Here is a 19,287-nt window from a genome sequence, read left to right on the forward strand (position 1 = left end):
AAAAAAAAAAAAAAACTCATGCAAGGTAAAGATTTAATTGGGACGACAATTAACATAAAAACACATAAAAAAGAAAACATATAATTTCCACAAATCAAATGCATAAATACACAAATTAGAAGAAGAACATAACAAAAAAAAATAAGAAAATTAAAAACTCAAAGGAATTGGGTTTTGACTCTTTTTTTTTGTTTTTTTTAATATGACAGAAAAATAAGATAAAAGAGGATATTCAAAAAAGAACCGTGCTCTAGATACCAGATGATATGATCCTGTCCAGGAAAGATTACGATCTTTTCTGAATTTGAATCCTCAAGGGCCACAATAAAAATAAATCAACGAAAAACGCAGAATAAGACAAAGATGAGGGTGCCACAATCTAGCATATTGATAAGTCAAGGAAGATTCACCACAAAGATGTTAATCTTTGATAAGAATCAAAGTTGTAAACCAAGAACCAAGAGAACCCTCTTTAAAAATATGCAATGCATATACTATGACTGAAGAGTGTCTGCATATCTATTTGGTGCCCTTATATATAGGTACAAATGTTTAAGGTACCTAAGAAACCATAAAAGAAAGCCCAAGGACATTGGGTCCAAAAATAACTTGAAAAATAGAAACAAATTATTTGCAATTAAAATAAATAAATACAATTTATTTAATTTGCTAAATCATTCTTCAATTATGCTCATGATCTTCATGTTTTTTAAATTCCTCTCTTCATGGAAGATTATAAGATTCAAGATTCAAGGAGACGTGTTTTGATCTTTGACCTTGTCATAGATCCTTTGAATTGCAAATGTCATTCTTCAAGTTCTTCTCATATATGTTTCAGGAGATAGTCCTCTATCATACCCTCCTTCTTGAAGAGGATTTGTCCTCAAATTCGTACCCTTTGAAGATTCTTTATCACTTCATTTTCTTCAGTTTTTGTTTGTAAAGTTGTTTCAATTTTAGATTTTCTATCATCAACCCATTCAAAGTAGTTACAATGTGAATTATTCTCCAATAAGAATTATAAACCATTAATAAAACTTTATTAGTATAAGTAAAGCATTTTCTCACTTCTCAATTTCTACATCTCAAAAATAATTTTCCTTTCTTCTTCAAAGTATTTTCTTTCAACAACAACAATCTTTCCCCATAATTTTGATGCTAACTATATAGATGACCCACATGTTCGCAACATTCTCGAACCAATGCTCCTTCGTGTGGAACCAAATCCAATACTATCAATTTTCATTTCACTACAATAATGATTTGAAAAGTAAATTATATACATGGTCAAACCCTATATCTTGAATCCTCCTTCTATTCCCAAGTGTTGAAAATAGAATGATTTAGTTTCAACAACAAGAGGGGGGTGAATTGGTGAAATACAAGAATCAGAGTCTTTTCAAAATCTTTTCGGTAAAAGTGAGAACTTTAAAAATTTTCTTGAAACTCATGGAAAAAGATTATTCAAGTGCAGCGAAAAATAGTTGACTACGTTAAATGTAAAGTCGACTTGAAATGTAAAGAGTTGAGGGATAGAAGATTCAAACGCAGTTTTTATACTGGTTCGGCCAAACTGCCTACATCCAGTGTCCTTCTTGTACCCAGAAGCAAATGCACTATAATGGTCAAGGTTTTTACAACAAGGTTTCTATAGAGACCTCAACGTCAAAATATAAAACACATCTCTATCCCTCTAACCAAAATATAGGCATACAACACACAAAGAACAACAACAAGATATCCCTTCTCTTGGAGTCTTTGATAACATTGAACAATCGTCAAAGTTTCCCAGAACGCAGCACGTCCTCTTCCTGTAATCACAACAGGGCAGCCACAATCTTCACAAGATTGAGAGAAGAATTTCATCACGTATCAGAAACACCATGTTGTGCAGTATGAGCAATCTGTCTGTCAGCACAAACACTTGCTGTTCAATGAACCACCAAAGAATGATCATCAACGTCGTTAAATTCACAAAAGCCTTTGTAGAAATTAAACTTGCATCTATTTATAGTTTTTCATGAAACAGACGCTCCTCAAGTCGACTACGCTACTAATAGAGTCGATTAACCACAGACAGTTATAATAGTTTAGTAGCAGTCAAACCAACTAAGTTGATTGCACATTTAATTCAGTTGACTAACAATTAATGCTTGGTCAAAGATACAAAATATAGTCGTTATACTTCACAAACATCAACAGAAATTCAAAACATAACTAACTAAGTCGAGTAGCTTGCACATACAGTCGATTTTGTCACTTCAATGCAGTTTTGAAAATCTTTCTTTGCAAAAATTCTCACAGTACTGTTTGAGAAAATCTGTGCAAAGTCACGAGTTTTAATCGACTTGCTTCATAAAGAAGCCGACTTAAAACTTGCAATTTTTCCACACAATATAAGTTCAATTAAAGTGCATGTGGTTTTTTTTTCTAAATCATTTGTTATGCAATCACAGATGATATCTCATGTAGAACACAGTGAACTTGCACACATAGACAGAATTAACACAAACATGTTCTCAAGAAATCATACACATAAAAGTAATGAACATGTAACACATATGAACATGTAACAATACATAATGTTATTAATAATGTGTTGTCATCATCAAAAACCAGAAGCTATCTGAGATTGTAAGGTTTAGCTAAATTCGTGTTTCCCTTATCAACAATCACAACATTCTCCCCTTTTTTTATGATGCACAATCATCATTAATATCAACCATGTTTGTTCAACATATCAATCAAATTGTATCAAAGTAGACAAATATATCAATCAATTTGTATCAAACTGTATCATAGCAGATTTGAAAAAATCTTATTTCAATCTTTATCAGAACAAGCATATTGTTGAAATAAACTCCTCTTTGATATCAAAGCTTATCAGTGCAAATCAGATAGAATAAGCAGTGTATCAGAGCAATATATCAAAGTAGTTTCTCCAATGTATATCAGATCATAAGAGCAAAAAAAAATATAATAGAACACTTTATAATATTCTCTACCTTTGTGCATTAGCAAAAAAGGTATGCTCTATGAAAATGATATTCAGTAAAACATTTTAAATAGAGATGCATCAATATAAACATATTAATCAATCAACGATGCTCCCCTTATCACAGATAATCACATGAAAAAGAAATAATCTCCTCCTCAAATGTAGGCATGTGAAATATCTAAACTATCATGTAATGGTCCCCCTGCCATTATGCATGTTTTATAATCAAAACCCAAATGCACAAGCAATTATCACAAATTTCAGAGCATATAAATACATGTGACAGAATTGTATCAAAAGATTTGCAAACAAATCAATTAAGCAAAGATATAATCAATCAACAATCTCACAATATAATCTCAAAATTTATTTCAGTTAATCACAAAGAAGAGATATATTGAAAGAGACAGTATATGAAAAATAATCAGAATAACCAAATTCCAATAAATGGAATTTAAAACTCAGTTAGACCAGTAGTCGATTGTTCTTCATTGGCAATCGATTTCATTGCTTTCCATTGAGTTGTATCTCTAGAAGTTTATCCAGAAGCAATGTTCATGTAAAACCTTTCAAGATCTTTTATAGATCAAGCATTTTAGAATCATAGTAATGCAAGAAATTATACATATATGAATTGAATATGCAAAATTGTCAATGTAACAGTAAACATATGCATAATCAACTTCATTCAACACAGAGTCGACTTTTAATCAAATATAAATAGATTCAAACATACAGTCAATATTGATCAAATTGCATATGAAACAACTGATTTCATTAATAGCAAAATGATATTACAACCAGATATATCAAAAGATAATGGCTTATAATGCCATCTTACGAAAGATATTAAGACTAACAACCAACTAACAAATTAACATAATCAAAACATCCAACAAGACTCATGATCTAATGTTGTACACACAAGACCCCTATTCTGTTTAGGAAGACTCTGTAGAATCTTCTTCACTTGTCTCATCAACACCCTTATAAGACGATTCCTCTGTACATGAGGAGTGTTCCACATAGTGTTTGATAATTTCACCCATTTTATCATTCATATCCTTAAAAGATTTCTTCATTAAGCTAACTCTCTTGGAGACCTTCTCGAATATGTTTCCCACGAATCTTTCAAATTCAGAATTAGAAGATGGAAGTTCCTGTCCACTATCAGAGTCAGGTAGTTCATCTTGATCTTTAATTGGATCTTGTTCATCACTGAAAATCCATCCTAGAGGAGTCCTCTTCAACCCAATACATGTTAGAGTTACTTTTCCGATTTGATTTTCTTTGCTGCACGTGATCTTGTTTTCACCAGTGAGATTGACACCATTTAGAGACAATATCTTGCTAATGAACACACCATATGGTAGTGTACACCAATCATTTACACCAACATCAATGATATGCCACTTAAAGACAGCTACCCAATTTGTTTGTATTCTGAACATAATAACATTCATTAGATATACATCCTCTGAAGTCAATTTTTCAAGATTAGGTCTTCCCAGTATTAAGATATGACCAATTATATAGGCAATAATTTTTTCTTCTTTATCTAGCCATCTGTGTAGAAAACCCTTTTCTTCTCTTATCTCTCAGGATATCTCATGCAGTTTTTGAACATTTGTGTTTTCCTGGTCCATTTGTTTTGCAAACAGTCAGGTATGTGTGACACACGACCTTCACCTTTGAGCCTAGCAATTTGTAACCATGTATCATTGTTAATCACAATATCTACTTCTTTCACGCGAGAATGAATGTTTCCATCAATGCACTTGACATTATTGTAAAATGCTTCAACAAGGTCATGATAGCAGTCGCCCTTCATTTTAACAAAAGTATGTAGACCCTAGATTCCAAACTTTTTTGGAAAGACGAAGCCTTCTTGTTTGAACAAGGGCATTTCAATTGTCTTGTGTGGAACAACTTCTTTAACCTTCTTCCAGCACAAAAATCTTTCTCTAGCTTCACTGTCACTAATCCATCTTGTAGGACTAGCATCTCTTTCGGATGAAGGAATGATTTCGGTTCGCATAGAAGATAAGGAAGATGTCATTTCTTGCAGGATTCATGAGTCCTTCCACAAAATTTTCTAGGGTTTGTGTGTTACAACTTTTGTCATGACATCCGTTCATACAAAGGCGCGAATCAATAACACACAATTAAGCCCATTTTAAATTTTCAAATTTAAAAATCCCAAAACAGAGATATGTAGTCAATTTTATTCATATCAAAGTTGAGTACTGCATGACAAAGAGTTTTCAAAAACAGAAACATACATACAACAACATGCAATCGATAATCCATATGATTCAGTCGACTAAAAGTCGTAAAAATTGATTTTCAACGAACAATCAAAATCAATCAATCATACAATCACACAATCATCAAGCAATCAAACAATCATACATATCAAACATTATGCAAACATAAATTGATTATTACCACTTGTAGATCCTAAAAAAAATTTGATATATCCATTTTAGTTCATCCTTGAGATCTCCACTATTACAACATCACTTGTTGTCCTGCAAAACATTTGAAATTTTTTATGCAGGTATCCATTTGAATTTGGGTCCTTGTTTGTTAGCAAACAACTGTTCCTTAGGAATCCACTTTTACATTCCTTTTGGAACACCAACCTTTCTGTAAAAACAATTTCTAACATTATGACCAATGTTATTGCAATAAAAACATGAATGCTTAACAGGTTTACTTAGATAAGCAAACTTCTTTGAATTGATCTTGTTAGATTGAGCTTTATATCCAATACCTTGCCTATATATGGCTCTACCTGAAGACTTTAAGACAACTTCTAAATTATTTCTACCTTGAGTGAACTTTGCTAGTGTGCTAGTCAAGTAATATATTTGTTCAACATGAGTAGGACATTTTTCACATTTCTTTTCAACTGTAATCGTTTCAGTAATTACGGTTTTAGCATATAATAGAGCTTCATCTAATTCTTTTTGCAGTTTCTCATTATCATTGACCATATTGTTAATCCTATGTTCATAATCTTTTCTTTAATAGTTAAGTCGATTTACCTTATATTGCAATCGCATGGCTTAAATGTGTATTTCTTGAAATGCATCTAGCAACAGGTCATACTTTACTTCTATCTCGAAGTCTATATCACTATCATAATCTGTTAGTGATGTTCCAGCCATGAAGCCTATATTTGATTCCTCCTCACGATTACAATCTTCATCACTTGAGGGTTTTGAATCACTGCTTTCCCAGGCAATATAAGCACTCTTCTACTTTCTGCTTTTGTCCTTAGGGAACTTCTTGTTTGCTTTCTACTTCAACTTCAGATTTGGACAGTCAGGCTCGATACGTCCTTCTTTACCACATTCATAACATCGAATTACATTTGATCTAGTAATTCTTTTTCCTTTGCCATTTGATGCATGGTCAGTAAGTTGACTAGTATTTTTCATAAACCGATTAAATTTTCTTACCACCATGGAAATCAGTTCATTGTTGTGCAATTCTGCTTCAGACTCATCCTCAGATAACACAATCTTTGAGGCTTTCTTGTTGGTAGCTTTCAGTGATATGGACTTCTTTTCTTCAATCTTTTCCTCTTCTTTCAATCTTCCAAGTTCAAGTTCATGTTCTCTTAACTTCCCGAACAAGGTAGCCATGTTCATGCTTGTTAGATCCTTGGATTCAGAGATTGCAGTGACTTTTGGCTGCCAGCTTCTATTAAGACTTTTGAGTATCTTTATGTTGATCTCCTCTTTATCGAACACTTTTCCAAGAGCCATTAACTGATTGACAATGTATGTGAACCTTTTCTGAACCTCATATATGGTTTCACTAGTCCTCATTCTGAAAAGTTCATACTCTTGTATTAAAGAATTCTTTTTGGCTCTCTTAACCTCATTTGTGCCTTCATGCGTGACTTTAAAGACGTCCCACATTACTTTTGCAGTTTTGCATTGAGAGATCCTGAAAAATTCATCAATTGTTAGTGTAGAGGCAATTATATTTCATGCTTTAACATCATACTGTGCTTTACGATTTTCTTCTTGAGACCACTCAGATCAAAACAGTTTTTCCATTGATAACATGAGTTGGCTCAAAGGGACCATTTACTGTTGCATCCCAAATACCTCTATCGATGGATTCAAGAAAAATTTGCATTCTGATTTTCCAAAAAGGATAGTTTTCACCAGCAAAGAGTGGTGGTCTGTTTGTTGATGCACCTTCACCAAAGGTTTGAAAACTAGAAGCCATTTCCAGGAATATCGTCGATTCAAAGAAAAATGTAGTCGACTAGTTTTTCAAATATCTTATGAAAATCAGCTCTGGTGCCAATTGCTGAAAATAGAATGGCTTAGTTTCAACACCAAGAGGGGGGTGAATTGGTGAAATACAAGAATCAGAGTCTTTTCAAAATCTTTTTCGTAAAAGTGAGAACTTTAAAAAGTTTCTTGAAACTCAAGGAAAAAGATTATTCAAGTGCAGCGGAAAATATAAAGAACAGCAGCAAGATATTTGAAAAATATAAACTGCGTACAATAATGTTTGTACCTCTAAAGTACCTCTCTAACCAAAATATAGGCATACAACACACAAAGAACAACAACAAGATATCCCCTCTCCTACAGTCTTTGATAACTTTGAACAATCCTTAAAGCTTCCCAAAACGCAACATGTCATCTTCCTATAATCACAATAGGCAGCCACAATCTTCACAAGATTGGGAGAAGAATTTGATCATGTATCAGAAACACCTCGTTGTGCAGTATGATCAATCTCTCTTTCAACACAAACATTTGTTCTTCAATGAACCACCAAAGAATGATCACCACCGTCTTTCTGAAAATGAAATCGTTAAATTCACAAAAGTCTTTGTAGAAATCAAACATGCATTTATTTATAGATTTTCATGAAACAGACGTTCCTCAAGTCGACTACGCTACTAATAGAGTCGATTAACCACACACAGTTAAAACAGTTATAACAGTTTAGTAGTAGTCAAACCAACTAAATTGATTGCACATTTAATTCAGTTGACTAATAATTAATTCTTGGTCAAAGATACAAAATATAGTCGTTATACTTCACAAGCATCAACAGAAATTCAAAACATAACTAACTAAGTCGAGTAGCTTGCGCATACAGTCGACTTTGTCACTTCAATGTAGTTTTGAAAATATTTCTTTGCAAAAATACTCACAACACTGATTGATAAAATTTGTGCAAAGTCACGAGTTTTAATCGACTTACTTCATAATGAAGTTGACTTAAAACTTGTAGTTTTGCCACACAATATAAGTTCAATCAAAGTTCATGTGATTTTCTTTTCTAAATCATTTGTTATGCAATCACATATGATATCTCATGTAGAACTCAATGAACTTGCATACATAGACAAAATTAACACAAACATGTTCTCAAGAAATCATACACATAAAAGTAATGAACATGTAACACATATGAACATGTAACATATGTTGTCATCATCAAAAACCAGAAGCTATCTAAGATTGTAAGGTTTAGTAAACCAGTGCTTCCCTTATTAACAATCTCAACACCACTAAAATAAAAAATCACTTTGCTTACGTATCTTTCGAAATAAGACCAACTCTAACTCGAACCTTTTTCCTCTTTGGGTTTCTTCCAAGGTTGAATGATGACTTTGTGTTTCACGAATTGCAAACCAACCACACCTTTTATCACACAACTTAGGTGATATGTTTTGGTTAAAGTAAAGAACCTAAAGAACTGTAATTTAAGTTTCGGCTAAAACAAGCTAACTTTCATTCCCAGAAAAACATCCAAAAATTTTACGCATATGTCATCACATGTGGCACACCAATAGTCAAGGTCATACAAAAATTCATGTCATTAGTGTTTGAGGACTAAATCTAATAGTTTCGTTAAAGAAAGGGATGAAAATGAAGCAAAGTTTGGAAGAAAAACTAAAACCAAGAACACATGATTGTTCAAGGACCAAAAACATATTTAACCCTAAATCTAACTCAAACATTAATTAAAAAATCAAATCATTTAAAGAAAATAAATTGAAAAGGAAGAAATGGATTTCAAAAATCGTTTTTACTTTCAAAGAATTTCGAAATATGTTTTTGTCTTTAACAGATTTCAAAATTCGTTGAAGCTAGAAACGATTTTCGAAATTTGTTTTCCCTTCAAATTTGTTTCCATACTCAAATCAACAACACACAACAAATACATTACAATTCAATCCACAATCAACAATGCACAAGCAATATGAAATCAATATCAGTAATGAACTACCAACACGAACCACCAACACAACCACCCACCCACGAACAACAACCACCTAATGCACCGAGCCACCCACATCGCGACAACATACAAGAAGAAATGAAAAAGAAGCAGAGAAGAGAAGGAATGAATAAGACAGAGAGAATAAGGAATGTCTATTTATATATCTCTCTCTTGATTCGAAAAGGAACAAGTTTGAAAAAGGATCTTAGAGTGTTTAAGGTTGTGCTTGGAGGGTCTCTTAATGCCTTCCTTTTTCTTCTCATCAGAGTTACTTCACAAATACTTTCCATGGTAAAGAAGAAGGGGGAACAAGCACACTTGGAGAGCGCAGTACAACGGATAGTTGTATGCTGCGTTCGGGAAGGATGAATCGCTCNCGAAAAGGAATCTATTGATTCTTTTCTAATTGCTTGGACTGTAGGTGCGATGATTTACTTCACAAGCAATGTGTGGTGTGTGCTGCGGCTTGGATTTTTTACCCCTCAACTTTTCAAAACACCTGGTCAAACATTGTGTTGGTCAAAGGAGGGTAAGAAGATTTTTACCTCAGTAACAAATTTTTCATGCCAGGGTACATTGGTTATTCGAGAAATATATGGAGATGTTTTGAGGTGCAGGGAAAAGCTTCCAAAGTCAAGCCCAAAGAACAATTTTTCAAGCCTAAAAATTTATATTTAATGTTCAGTAAACTGGTAATTGGATGGTTTTAATGTTCTGTTTAATTTTTTTAGCCATTTAATGTATTGTTTAAATTTTTTTATAGTTATTTTGGGTGGTTTTAATTAAATAATTATACTAATTAATTAATAATTTATTTTAAATTTTCGGTTATCCTATTTTTTAATTTTTTATTAAATTGTTATATTTTAAAATTTTATTTATTTTTATAAAGATTTGAATTAAATTTATTTGTTTTTAATGAAATAATAAATTTTATAGTTATTTCATTTATATTAAAAGATAAAAACTAATTAATCAAATTATTAAAAGTGTAAAGACCTTGTTTTATAAATATATTTATATAATAAAAAGGGTTGGGGTGAAGGCAGAATTAAAATAAAAGGGAGGGGTTGTTTAATTAAAAGAACTAGATCTTTATTTTTTGCTGGGTTCTTTCTAAAGAAGTTAAGTTCAGCTCATTTCCAAAAGAAAGCTTCTCTCTCTAGAAAAACCTCATTCCCCTTCTCTGTCTTCTTTCTACCCCCCATCTCTTCACTAAGTTGTTGTATGTCCATTTAGGTGGTGCCCAAGCATCCACGACGTCGGGAGCTCCGTTTTGAACCGAACAGTTTTCCGTTCTTCCGCGGTAAGTAGTTTCACCTCATTTCTTCGTTGTTTTGGGAACCTAGGGCATAAGTTGTATGTGCATTGTCCCTTCCCTAGCTGCTTTCTTCGAAATATTGAGCTCTAAGAGTTGTTTCCACCGTCATTTGGTGGTTTGTAGGGTACTGTTAAGGTCTTGGTCGAGTGGGATATTGTGGACAACGGGTTGTGAGCTAAAATGTGCTTGGAAATCAAGGTAAGGGGAGCTAGAGTCTTGTTAGAAATTGTTGCATGAGATGTGCGTATGCTAAATTTTGAATTGGTATGTTGTTTGTCTTTTGTTCTATGTTTTTGAGTGGATTTAGTGCATGTATTGGAACGTTTAAACTGTGAAATTTCAGTATGAATGTTTGAAAGCTTATTTGAATGAGTTTAATTGGGTATGATTGGAAAAGTTGAAAGGGGGTTTGGGTGAGAAATCTGTTGTGGTATTGATTAGACATCATACTTAGGAAATTGGTAGAGTTTAGGTTAGATTGAGAGGAAGTGAGGAGGTGATTTGAAGAAATTGAGGTCTAAGGTGTCCATAGGTTGTTGAGATAGGGTTGGTAAGTCTATTCTGACTTAATAAGACAGTAAAATTGGTTAAAAACAGTTTTAAAGTGGCAGCTTAAGAATTGAGACTTTAAATCGATTGAAAAGAGGTTTTGGGTAGAAACCTAGGCTTAATCACTGAGAAAGGGGGTTAGAAATCTTTACAACCATCTAGGCAAGTTTAATTAAGCTTACACTACAATCTAAGATCATTAGAAGTTGGGGAAAGTGAGTGGAATTAGTAAGAAGGGTGAGAGAGGCTCGAAATCTATAGAATTGTGTTCTGTAGATTATGCAGAGTCGCATAGAGCACTGGACGCGCTATGCGAATTATTCTAGAAGGCTCCCCTGTAGGGAAATTCTCCTAGCGCACAAGGGGGGATGCGCTGTGCGAAATATGCTGACTTCGCCTTGCGCCCTGGTGCATTGTGCGACTAGGTCCAACGATCTTCACTCTTTTCTTCTTCTGTTTGAGATGTTTGATGTTGTTGGATTGCCAAGGTGCATGTATGTCCATATATTTGAATTGTGTGGCTTGAAATAATATGTCTGCAAACTGAATTGATGAAATTGAGTATGAATTCGACATCTCAGGTAAGATGATTGTAAGTGATTTGAGGGTTGTTGTTGTTCTGTATAATTGTATGGAGCTTTGAACTGGTATGTCTATCTCTACACTCAAAGCATTGTTCATGCTCAAATAGAGAAGAATAGTGTGAGTGGTGAGAGTAGAGGGAGGTCCTCGTCTATAGTCTTAAAGTTTAAACATAGACAAATGAGGGGATTTACCTTACATAGTGTTGGGGAGGGCCAGCTGAACTATGCAAGTGCAAAGACGACCAATAGTTCGACAGTTATACAAAGCCGAATGAGTCGTGCTGGGTGATTGATGCATAATTTGAATTGTATGTCTTTACCTTTACTTTATATATGACTAAACATGATGATATTGACTGATTATGCTATATGTATGTTGCTTGTTTACCTAGCTCACCCTTGCTTCTGTGTTTGTGTGCTGTTTGTGTAGGTTTTCCTTTACGATGATCATCCACTTGGATGGAAGCAGATGTTGTTGAGGAGGTGCCCTTGGAGCAAGAGTTGGAAGATGCTGATGCTGCAGCTTAGTTATTAGAATTGTCATATTTCAATTTAAGTCATTTTAAAATACTCTAGTACTCAGATTATGTCATTTTGAAGTACTTCTTTGCCTTTAAAGTTTCAAAATTTTGATGATCTCTTGAATGACTGTAATTTGAGATTTAATTGCAAGTCTATTCTCTAACTATTCTTCTTTATTATAACATATGGACGCTTAGATTATATGATTTTTATTATATATTTGGGATGTCGCAAAAAGAATAAAAACCAAATAATCAAATTATTAAAAACTAATTAAGAATAAAAAGTATATGTTTATATAAATCTTTTAAAAACCCAGAAGAAAACTGTTAATACGCATACATTACTCCAACAATGAAATAAAAACAAATAAAATAAAAGAAACTTAGAATGATATAAAAAGTTTAAAATCGTAATTTAAAAGTACATTTTCCTTTTTTAATAGTATAAAATTGTATTTAAAAACTTTGGATATGGATATCCGAACGTATATAAATCGGATATTTATATCCGAGGGCACTGTAATTTTTTTTAATTTAAATTAATTTTATTAATTTTAAGGTTTAATAGTCAATTTAGTCCTCACTTTGGTTAAAAAATCTCAATTTAGTCCCTCGTTAAAAAAGTGTTTTAAATTAGTCCTAACTTTTAAAATAGTGGGTCAGATTGGTCCCTTCTGTTAAATATAAGTTAACGAAATTAATGAATGATGATGTGACACAACTTAAAGCTAACGAGGGACCAATCTAACACATCAGCTTTAAGCTGTGTCACATCATCATCCATTAATTTCGTTAACTTATATTTAACGAAAGGGACCAATCTGACCCACTGTTTTAAAAGTTAGGACTAATCTAAAACACTTTTATAACGAGGGACTAAATTGAAATTTTTCAACCAAAGTGGGGACTAAATTGGCTATTAAACCTAATTTTAATAAATTCATATAAATTAATTTATATTATTTAAATTTATATTACTATTTATAAACTAATAAAAAATCATACATAATTTTAAAAATAATTATAAAATAATAAAATAATTAAAACAGTAATATAATTAAACTTTTACATATAACATTAAATATGCATCAGATATTGATATCCGAATTTAACCATTGGATCTCCACATCCGATTCCTACGCATTTGGCTATCTCGTAAATTGGATGTTCACATTCAATTCATATACATAGGCTTTCCACAGTCGATTGTTTTTTATTTTTCCACAATTAATAAGTTCAATTTCGATTGTCATTTTATGCATGCAAACAGATTAACGAAAATAAAATACCTCTCTATCAATGTCAATGCAATCAATAAGTCTAATTATGTCACATCCCATTTAATACCCCTCCTTAGTGGGGTATACTTGTCAAGCCGTTTCCTCTTCTCTGGTGAGTGGGAGACCAATTCTGTCAAATATTTAATTCCCTTTCTCTGTGATCTGTGTAGCAGCTGAAGAACTGTGAACTTCCAGAAAGTGGAAGTCAGGTGGTAAGCTGGGAGTGGGCCGAACGTTTTAGTGGAGGCAGTATTTAAGGTGAGATTGAAATCTGACACCATTTTTCCCATGCAAACCTTCTTCTTCCTCAAAGCTCCAACTCTCTGAAAACTCAAATTCTCTTCCTTCTCTCTAAACTCCCCAACCTTCTCTCTAGATTTCTAACCTTCATCTCTTCTCCGATCACTTGCATCCATTCAGGATTCTTGCTATCGGCATCAAGACCTTCAACTTGCACCAAGCAAATTTCCGTTCGGGACCGGTAAGTGTCATGATCCTTGAAACCTCTTTGTCTTCTTGCATGCATGCACCCTTAAGGCTTGCATGTAACTGTTAAACCATTTTTCTCTGAACCACTTTGGTATTTAACACTAGAGCTTTGGAAACCTTGAAGAGATTGTTGTCGTCCACTTACCTTAAGAGTCTAACTGGATTAGAGGTAAGGGAAGCTTATAAGATTTAATTATAATTTCTTTGTATGGTTTGGATTGTATGAAATTATTGTATGATGGTATGATTTAAATGGTATGATAAAATATGATATGTTGTTGTATGAATTGTATGATATGTATGAGTTTTAAATTTTGTACTTGGTATGAAGTATGAAACTTAGAGAAAACATGAATCTGTGGTCGAAAGTCATTAGGACTGTTCGGTCCTCCCCTTTAAACCGCTCAGTTTTACGAGTGTTCAGTCTTAGACTGGAACTTAACCTATGACGCCTTTGGTTTCATAATATTATTTTTATTACTTACCTAAAGAATGTTCGGTCATGTGAAGCGCTTGGTCATAGATCTAGTGCTCGGTCTTATTAAATGCTTAGTATAAATTAGTATTCACTATGATTTAGTAGTACTCGGTCTTACACTAGGTGCTCGGTTTTGAAGTGTTCGGTCATAAACCAACCTTCGATTATTTTAGTGCTCGGTCTTACACCAGCACCTAATCTTTAAAGTACTCGGCTTATAATATTATGTATTTGTAAAAGTGCCTGGTCTCATACTGTTACTTAGTTTCCAAAGAGTGTTCGGTCTTGTACTGACACCCGGTCTATTGAAGAGAACTCTGTTATTTCACAAACGTTCGATCTGATTGATATAGTACTCGGTCTTGTAAATTGTATTCAGTTATTGAGCGTTCGGTCCTTTTTATAAATCAGTTGTCTTTGAATTTCCTGATCTTGCTTGATACTCGGTTTTCTGTATGATAGATCATTCGGTCTCCTATTGAATTTTTCCTGACACTTCGTTCTCTTCTGTGTTAGACCATTCGGTCATGTCTTTAACTTGGTTTTATTACGTCGGAAGTGGTGGTGTGAAATTGATTGAGCTTGATTGAGTAAGAGAATTCCAATGGAGGAATATCTCATGAAGTGGTGATGGTTGGTAAAGTATGAGTATGGTCAGACCCTGGTTGTCGTCCTGATCCTGATATTCCGTGATGACGTTTTCTCATGTAGAGAAGGGTTACTCATGTGTGGGAATGGTAGGAGGTCCGCGGTCATACGAACAGATGATCGTTTGAGGACTAACCTCGAGTGGCAGCTGATAAGTAAAGGCAGCTACTACACCACACCGGGTGCTAGGGACGTCGGGCTACGTGGTTCATACCGTCCGGACAGTGTCTTAGTAGTCGGTCATAGATGAATGAACTTAGGATGCCTGTACAAGTAATTGTATGAATAAAATGTTGACTGGTTAAGTTTGTGTTTATTTGTATGATGAAATGATTAATTAAATTTAGTTAAGCTTACCCTTATCTGTTTTATTTTACTTATGTTCCTGATTCGGTATTTGGCCATTCGGTTATTCCCTTCAATGCAATGATCATCCTTTTGGGTGTGAGCAGAGGGCATCTTGGAGGATACCTTGGAGGCTACTCTAGAGGATGTCGTGCAGGCCGAGCAACTCGTGGAGGTCGTGCCCGAGAGTTATGCAGGACCATCCGGTCCTTAGGATAGTTTCTTTTATTTTAGTTTCTTTTAACGTTGGCCGTTAGGACAATGAACTTTATCTAAGACCATTCGGTCTATTTTGTAAATGTTGTATCCAATCTGACTGTTGTACAGTTTTAAATTTTAACGATATTTCCTACCTCTTTCATCCACCTATGCTTATTCATCACTGTTCTCACTTATGATTCATGATAACTCCTAAAATAAATTATAGCTTCTGTTATATATTTATTGGACGTTACAAACTATGCACGCAAATTAAAAAGAAAAATACCAACCTCTCTCTTCAACAAAACACACAAAGAAGAATTAGCTAACCCGAAGCACCCGACTACACTACCAACAAAGCAAGTGAAGCTTTCATAGATGCACCACTCCAAACTGTACTCGAACAATCATTCTCAAATATCTTTAGACAATATTCATTCATAAATGTAACAATTGATATGAGCTGTAAAGTAAAAAGCTCAAGAAAAAAAATATTATCAAAAAGTTGCAATTCAAAGGTGCAGAGGTGTAGGGTTTCTTTATAAAAGTGAAATGGGGTGGAGGGGTGCAAAGGTGAAGGGGTGTAGAGTTGCAAGAATGCATATTTAGGGATTGGAGGAAAATGGAAATAGAGTCAATGGTGGATACAAAATTTTCAATAATAAAAAAAATTAAACTTTAAAAGCTCTTATTAATTAGGAACATTTTAAGAAATTTGAGGTACAGAGTGAAATACTTAGAGGTGCAGAGTGAAACACCTATATCCTTGTTCAAGATGTTAACACCAAATACTAGGGCTTTGGCAGTATGACTATATACCCCGGTCCAATAACATGTCACACTAAGGCCAAAAACATGAATAACATGATTAGGATGCTAAACTTGATTAATCAAAGTAATGCCTATAATTACATTAAGGAAAAAAAAGAAGTAAAAATCCATTTTAGATAATGTAAATAGGTAACCTAGATAAGTTTACTAACACTTTTTGTAATTGAGAACAAATTTATTTGAGTGTCGAAATGTCCGAAAAGACAACCAAGCACCACATTTCTAGAAGTGTAGAGAAACCAAAGATCATAGAGAGAAACTCGGCTTTGCAAGAACATGGAATTTATTCTATGTTTCTTTCTACTTGGATGGACCATTTCAAAAGGAGTTTTGGAAAAGAAAAATTGAAGAAAAAAAATATATGAGAGAGTCTCTACATATTAACTTATTTTAAATTTACCTAATGAAAAAATTAACTTTAATATTTTTTATTTTCTTTTTTAGGAGCCTCTTTCCAAAAATTCCTCACAACCAGTAACAGATTTTAATGGAAATTGAGGGCGGTTATCTTTCTAATTATATATATAATATCTAAAATATTTTTGAAAAAATGTAATATATTTTATATATTTTTTTACACTTTCAATTTTTTTATGGATTTATATAAAAATTTTGACATTATAAAATATTTGTTGAAAACCTCTGACGGGTCAATTGAACCTTAGTCACTTTAGTGATAGGTCTTCTTAGACAAAAGTATTGTTTTATCCTGCTATTTACTTAGTCAGTCAGTTCAATTTGGTTTCTCTATATAAAACATTAAAATATTCAATCACGTCCCCCAATTTGAAAAAGAAAATGCAGCTTTGAAGTTTCATTCAAGTTTCTCAATTTTCAAATTTAGAAGAGTTAGAATCATAGCATAGCTAGAGCGACACTTTGTCAAAGTGAATGCACCGAGAATCTGCAATTCGTGACCAAGCATTTGTTGTGTAGATTTTACGCTAGCTATGCTGATGAAAGCTTCTTGAGCATCTTATAAGGTATGAATAAGCAAGATTGGTTCACTACAAACAAACTCTCACATTAAAGATAAAAAGTGAAGTGAACATAAATTTATATACACATAAAATATATTTATTATTTAATTTTTTTTAAATAATATTAAAAACAAATGTATAAGAGATTAATTTAAAGCGAACAATATCTTATCATATATTTTTTTAGTCTTGAAAAAAACATAAGGTATTTTTTTTTTTTGAATTAATTGGTTTAGAGGATGATGCTTAGCCATTTGACTAGGATTATTTTGGCTGTGTCTATGTCTTAAGTTGAACATTATCACGAGACTGATCAACCAACCAATTGAAAGCAAACTAAATAGATAGCTTCAACTTCTTGGTAAGGTTGTAAGCGTGGAAAGCTTATTTTTTTCTTAAAAGAAAAGAAAGATAAAAGGGTCATTCTTTTCACCTCTACTGTTGTGCTTATGCTTATGTTAACAATTTTTTAGTGGTTATGATAATATATTTTGGAGCCTTATGAAACTGATTTATGACCTTTCCACAATTGTTTTTTGTTCACTTTTACTTTCATGTTGAAGCAAAGTGTGTATAATTTATTTAAATAAGCTTCGCAATTAAAGTTTTGAGATAAATTCTTATTTCAAGGTACATATTATCTCCTCGCTAGTTTATAGTGTGGGATAATTTATTTAAATGACCTTTTCACAATTGTTTTTTTTTTTTCATTTTTCCCATTTTTTTTTTAAAAGTCTCACATTGACTTAAGATAAGATTAAATTATAAAAAATAAGTGAGTACAAACTTTATTTTAGAAATTGATTTTGAAACATTAAGTTATAGTTAGAGTTCATTTCTTAACATGGTATAAAAGTCATGAGATATAGGTTATATCCTAGTGAAGTTTTTAGTTGGATCTATTATTCCACCTACTATCCAGTTATTATCAGACCACCCAATAATGTCTAGTCTCACGCTTGAGATGTATATGCTTTGGTGTGAGGAGGTGAATTGAAAGTCTCATATCGACTAGAGATAAAACCAATATATAGTATATAAGTGGGTGCAAATCTCACTTTACAAGTCAATTTTGTAAGGTTGACTTAGGCTTAGAGTCCACTTCTTAATAATATTCTTCATCATGTTTTTCTTTGTTTCCATCCCCATCATCTTCTTCTTCTGGTTCCAATAAATCCAACTCTTTTCGTTCTCTTTCGAGCCCCACTGATATCATCCAACTATCCAACCTTCACCCTTCGATCTCCCTAAGTCCCTTTCCACCTTTGCGCTTTGGAACTATTAATGACTTATGGAAGTCATGTATATTCATATTTGATGATTGAATAATCTGATCTGGTAGGTAAGACGCTTAGATCTGAAAATCTCAAAAACATAAAATGCTACAAGATATTTCTTAGACATATTCTTCATATAGCCCTTATATAAACATTGAAAATATCATTTGAAGATGTACTTCTACAAGCTTTGATATATGAAATATCACTTGAACTGGTTTTTATATATATCTCATATGGAAGATATCATTAAAAATATGAATCATTACGGCGTTGATATGAAAATGATATAAAATATTTCCTAGACTTATCTTTGAGTCAATATCGTTGAGATAGAAATGCTATGAAACATATCGTCTAAACTCATTCCCTTTGATAGTTTGAAAATGCATAAACGTTATATCATGATATGAGCAAATGATTTATAAAGATAAAATTTATTCTCTCATCATTCATATCAAAATAATTTTCGAGTTACTATTCTAATCAATATTGTTGAAATTCTTTCAAAA

At 32.9% G+C, this 19,287-nt stretch overlaps 1 protein-coding gene across 2 annotated transcripts in view; it reads left to right on the top strand.

Annotated features, from left to right (window-relative positions):
- LOC106769934 (iron-sulfur protein NUBPL) overlaps positions 1-12,325 on the top strand; it is a 28,497-nt gene extending 16,172 nt beyond the window's left edge. The window contains exons 8-9 of one of the 2 annotated variants that reach the window (XM_022784910.1): positions 10,508-10,574; positions 10,713-10,738. In XM_022784910.1, coding sequence (XP_022640631.1) covers positions 10,508-10,574; positions 10,713-10,723 — 78 coding nt within the window. In that variant the 3' untranslated portion in view covers positions 10,724-10,738. Of the gene's footprint in view, positions 1-10,507; positions 10,575-10,712; positions 10,739-12,152 lie in introns of those variants that run through there. The other variant, XM_014655747.2, reaches the window with a different exon arrangement.
- Positions 12,326-19,287: the final 6,962 nt, after the last annotated feature.

Source organism: Vigna radiata, chromosome 8 (genome assembly GCF_000741045.1).
Source record: "Vigna radiata var. radiata cultivar VC1973A chromosome 8, Vradiata_ver6, whole genome shotgun sequence".
Classification (NCBI taxonomy): Eukaryota; Viridiplantae; Streptophyta; class Magnoliopsida; order Fabales; family Fabaceae; genus Vigna; species Vigna radiata.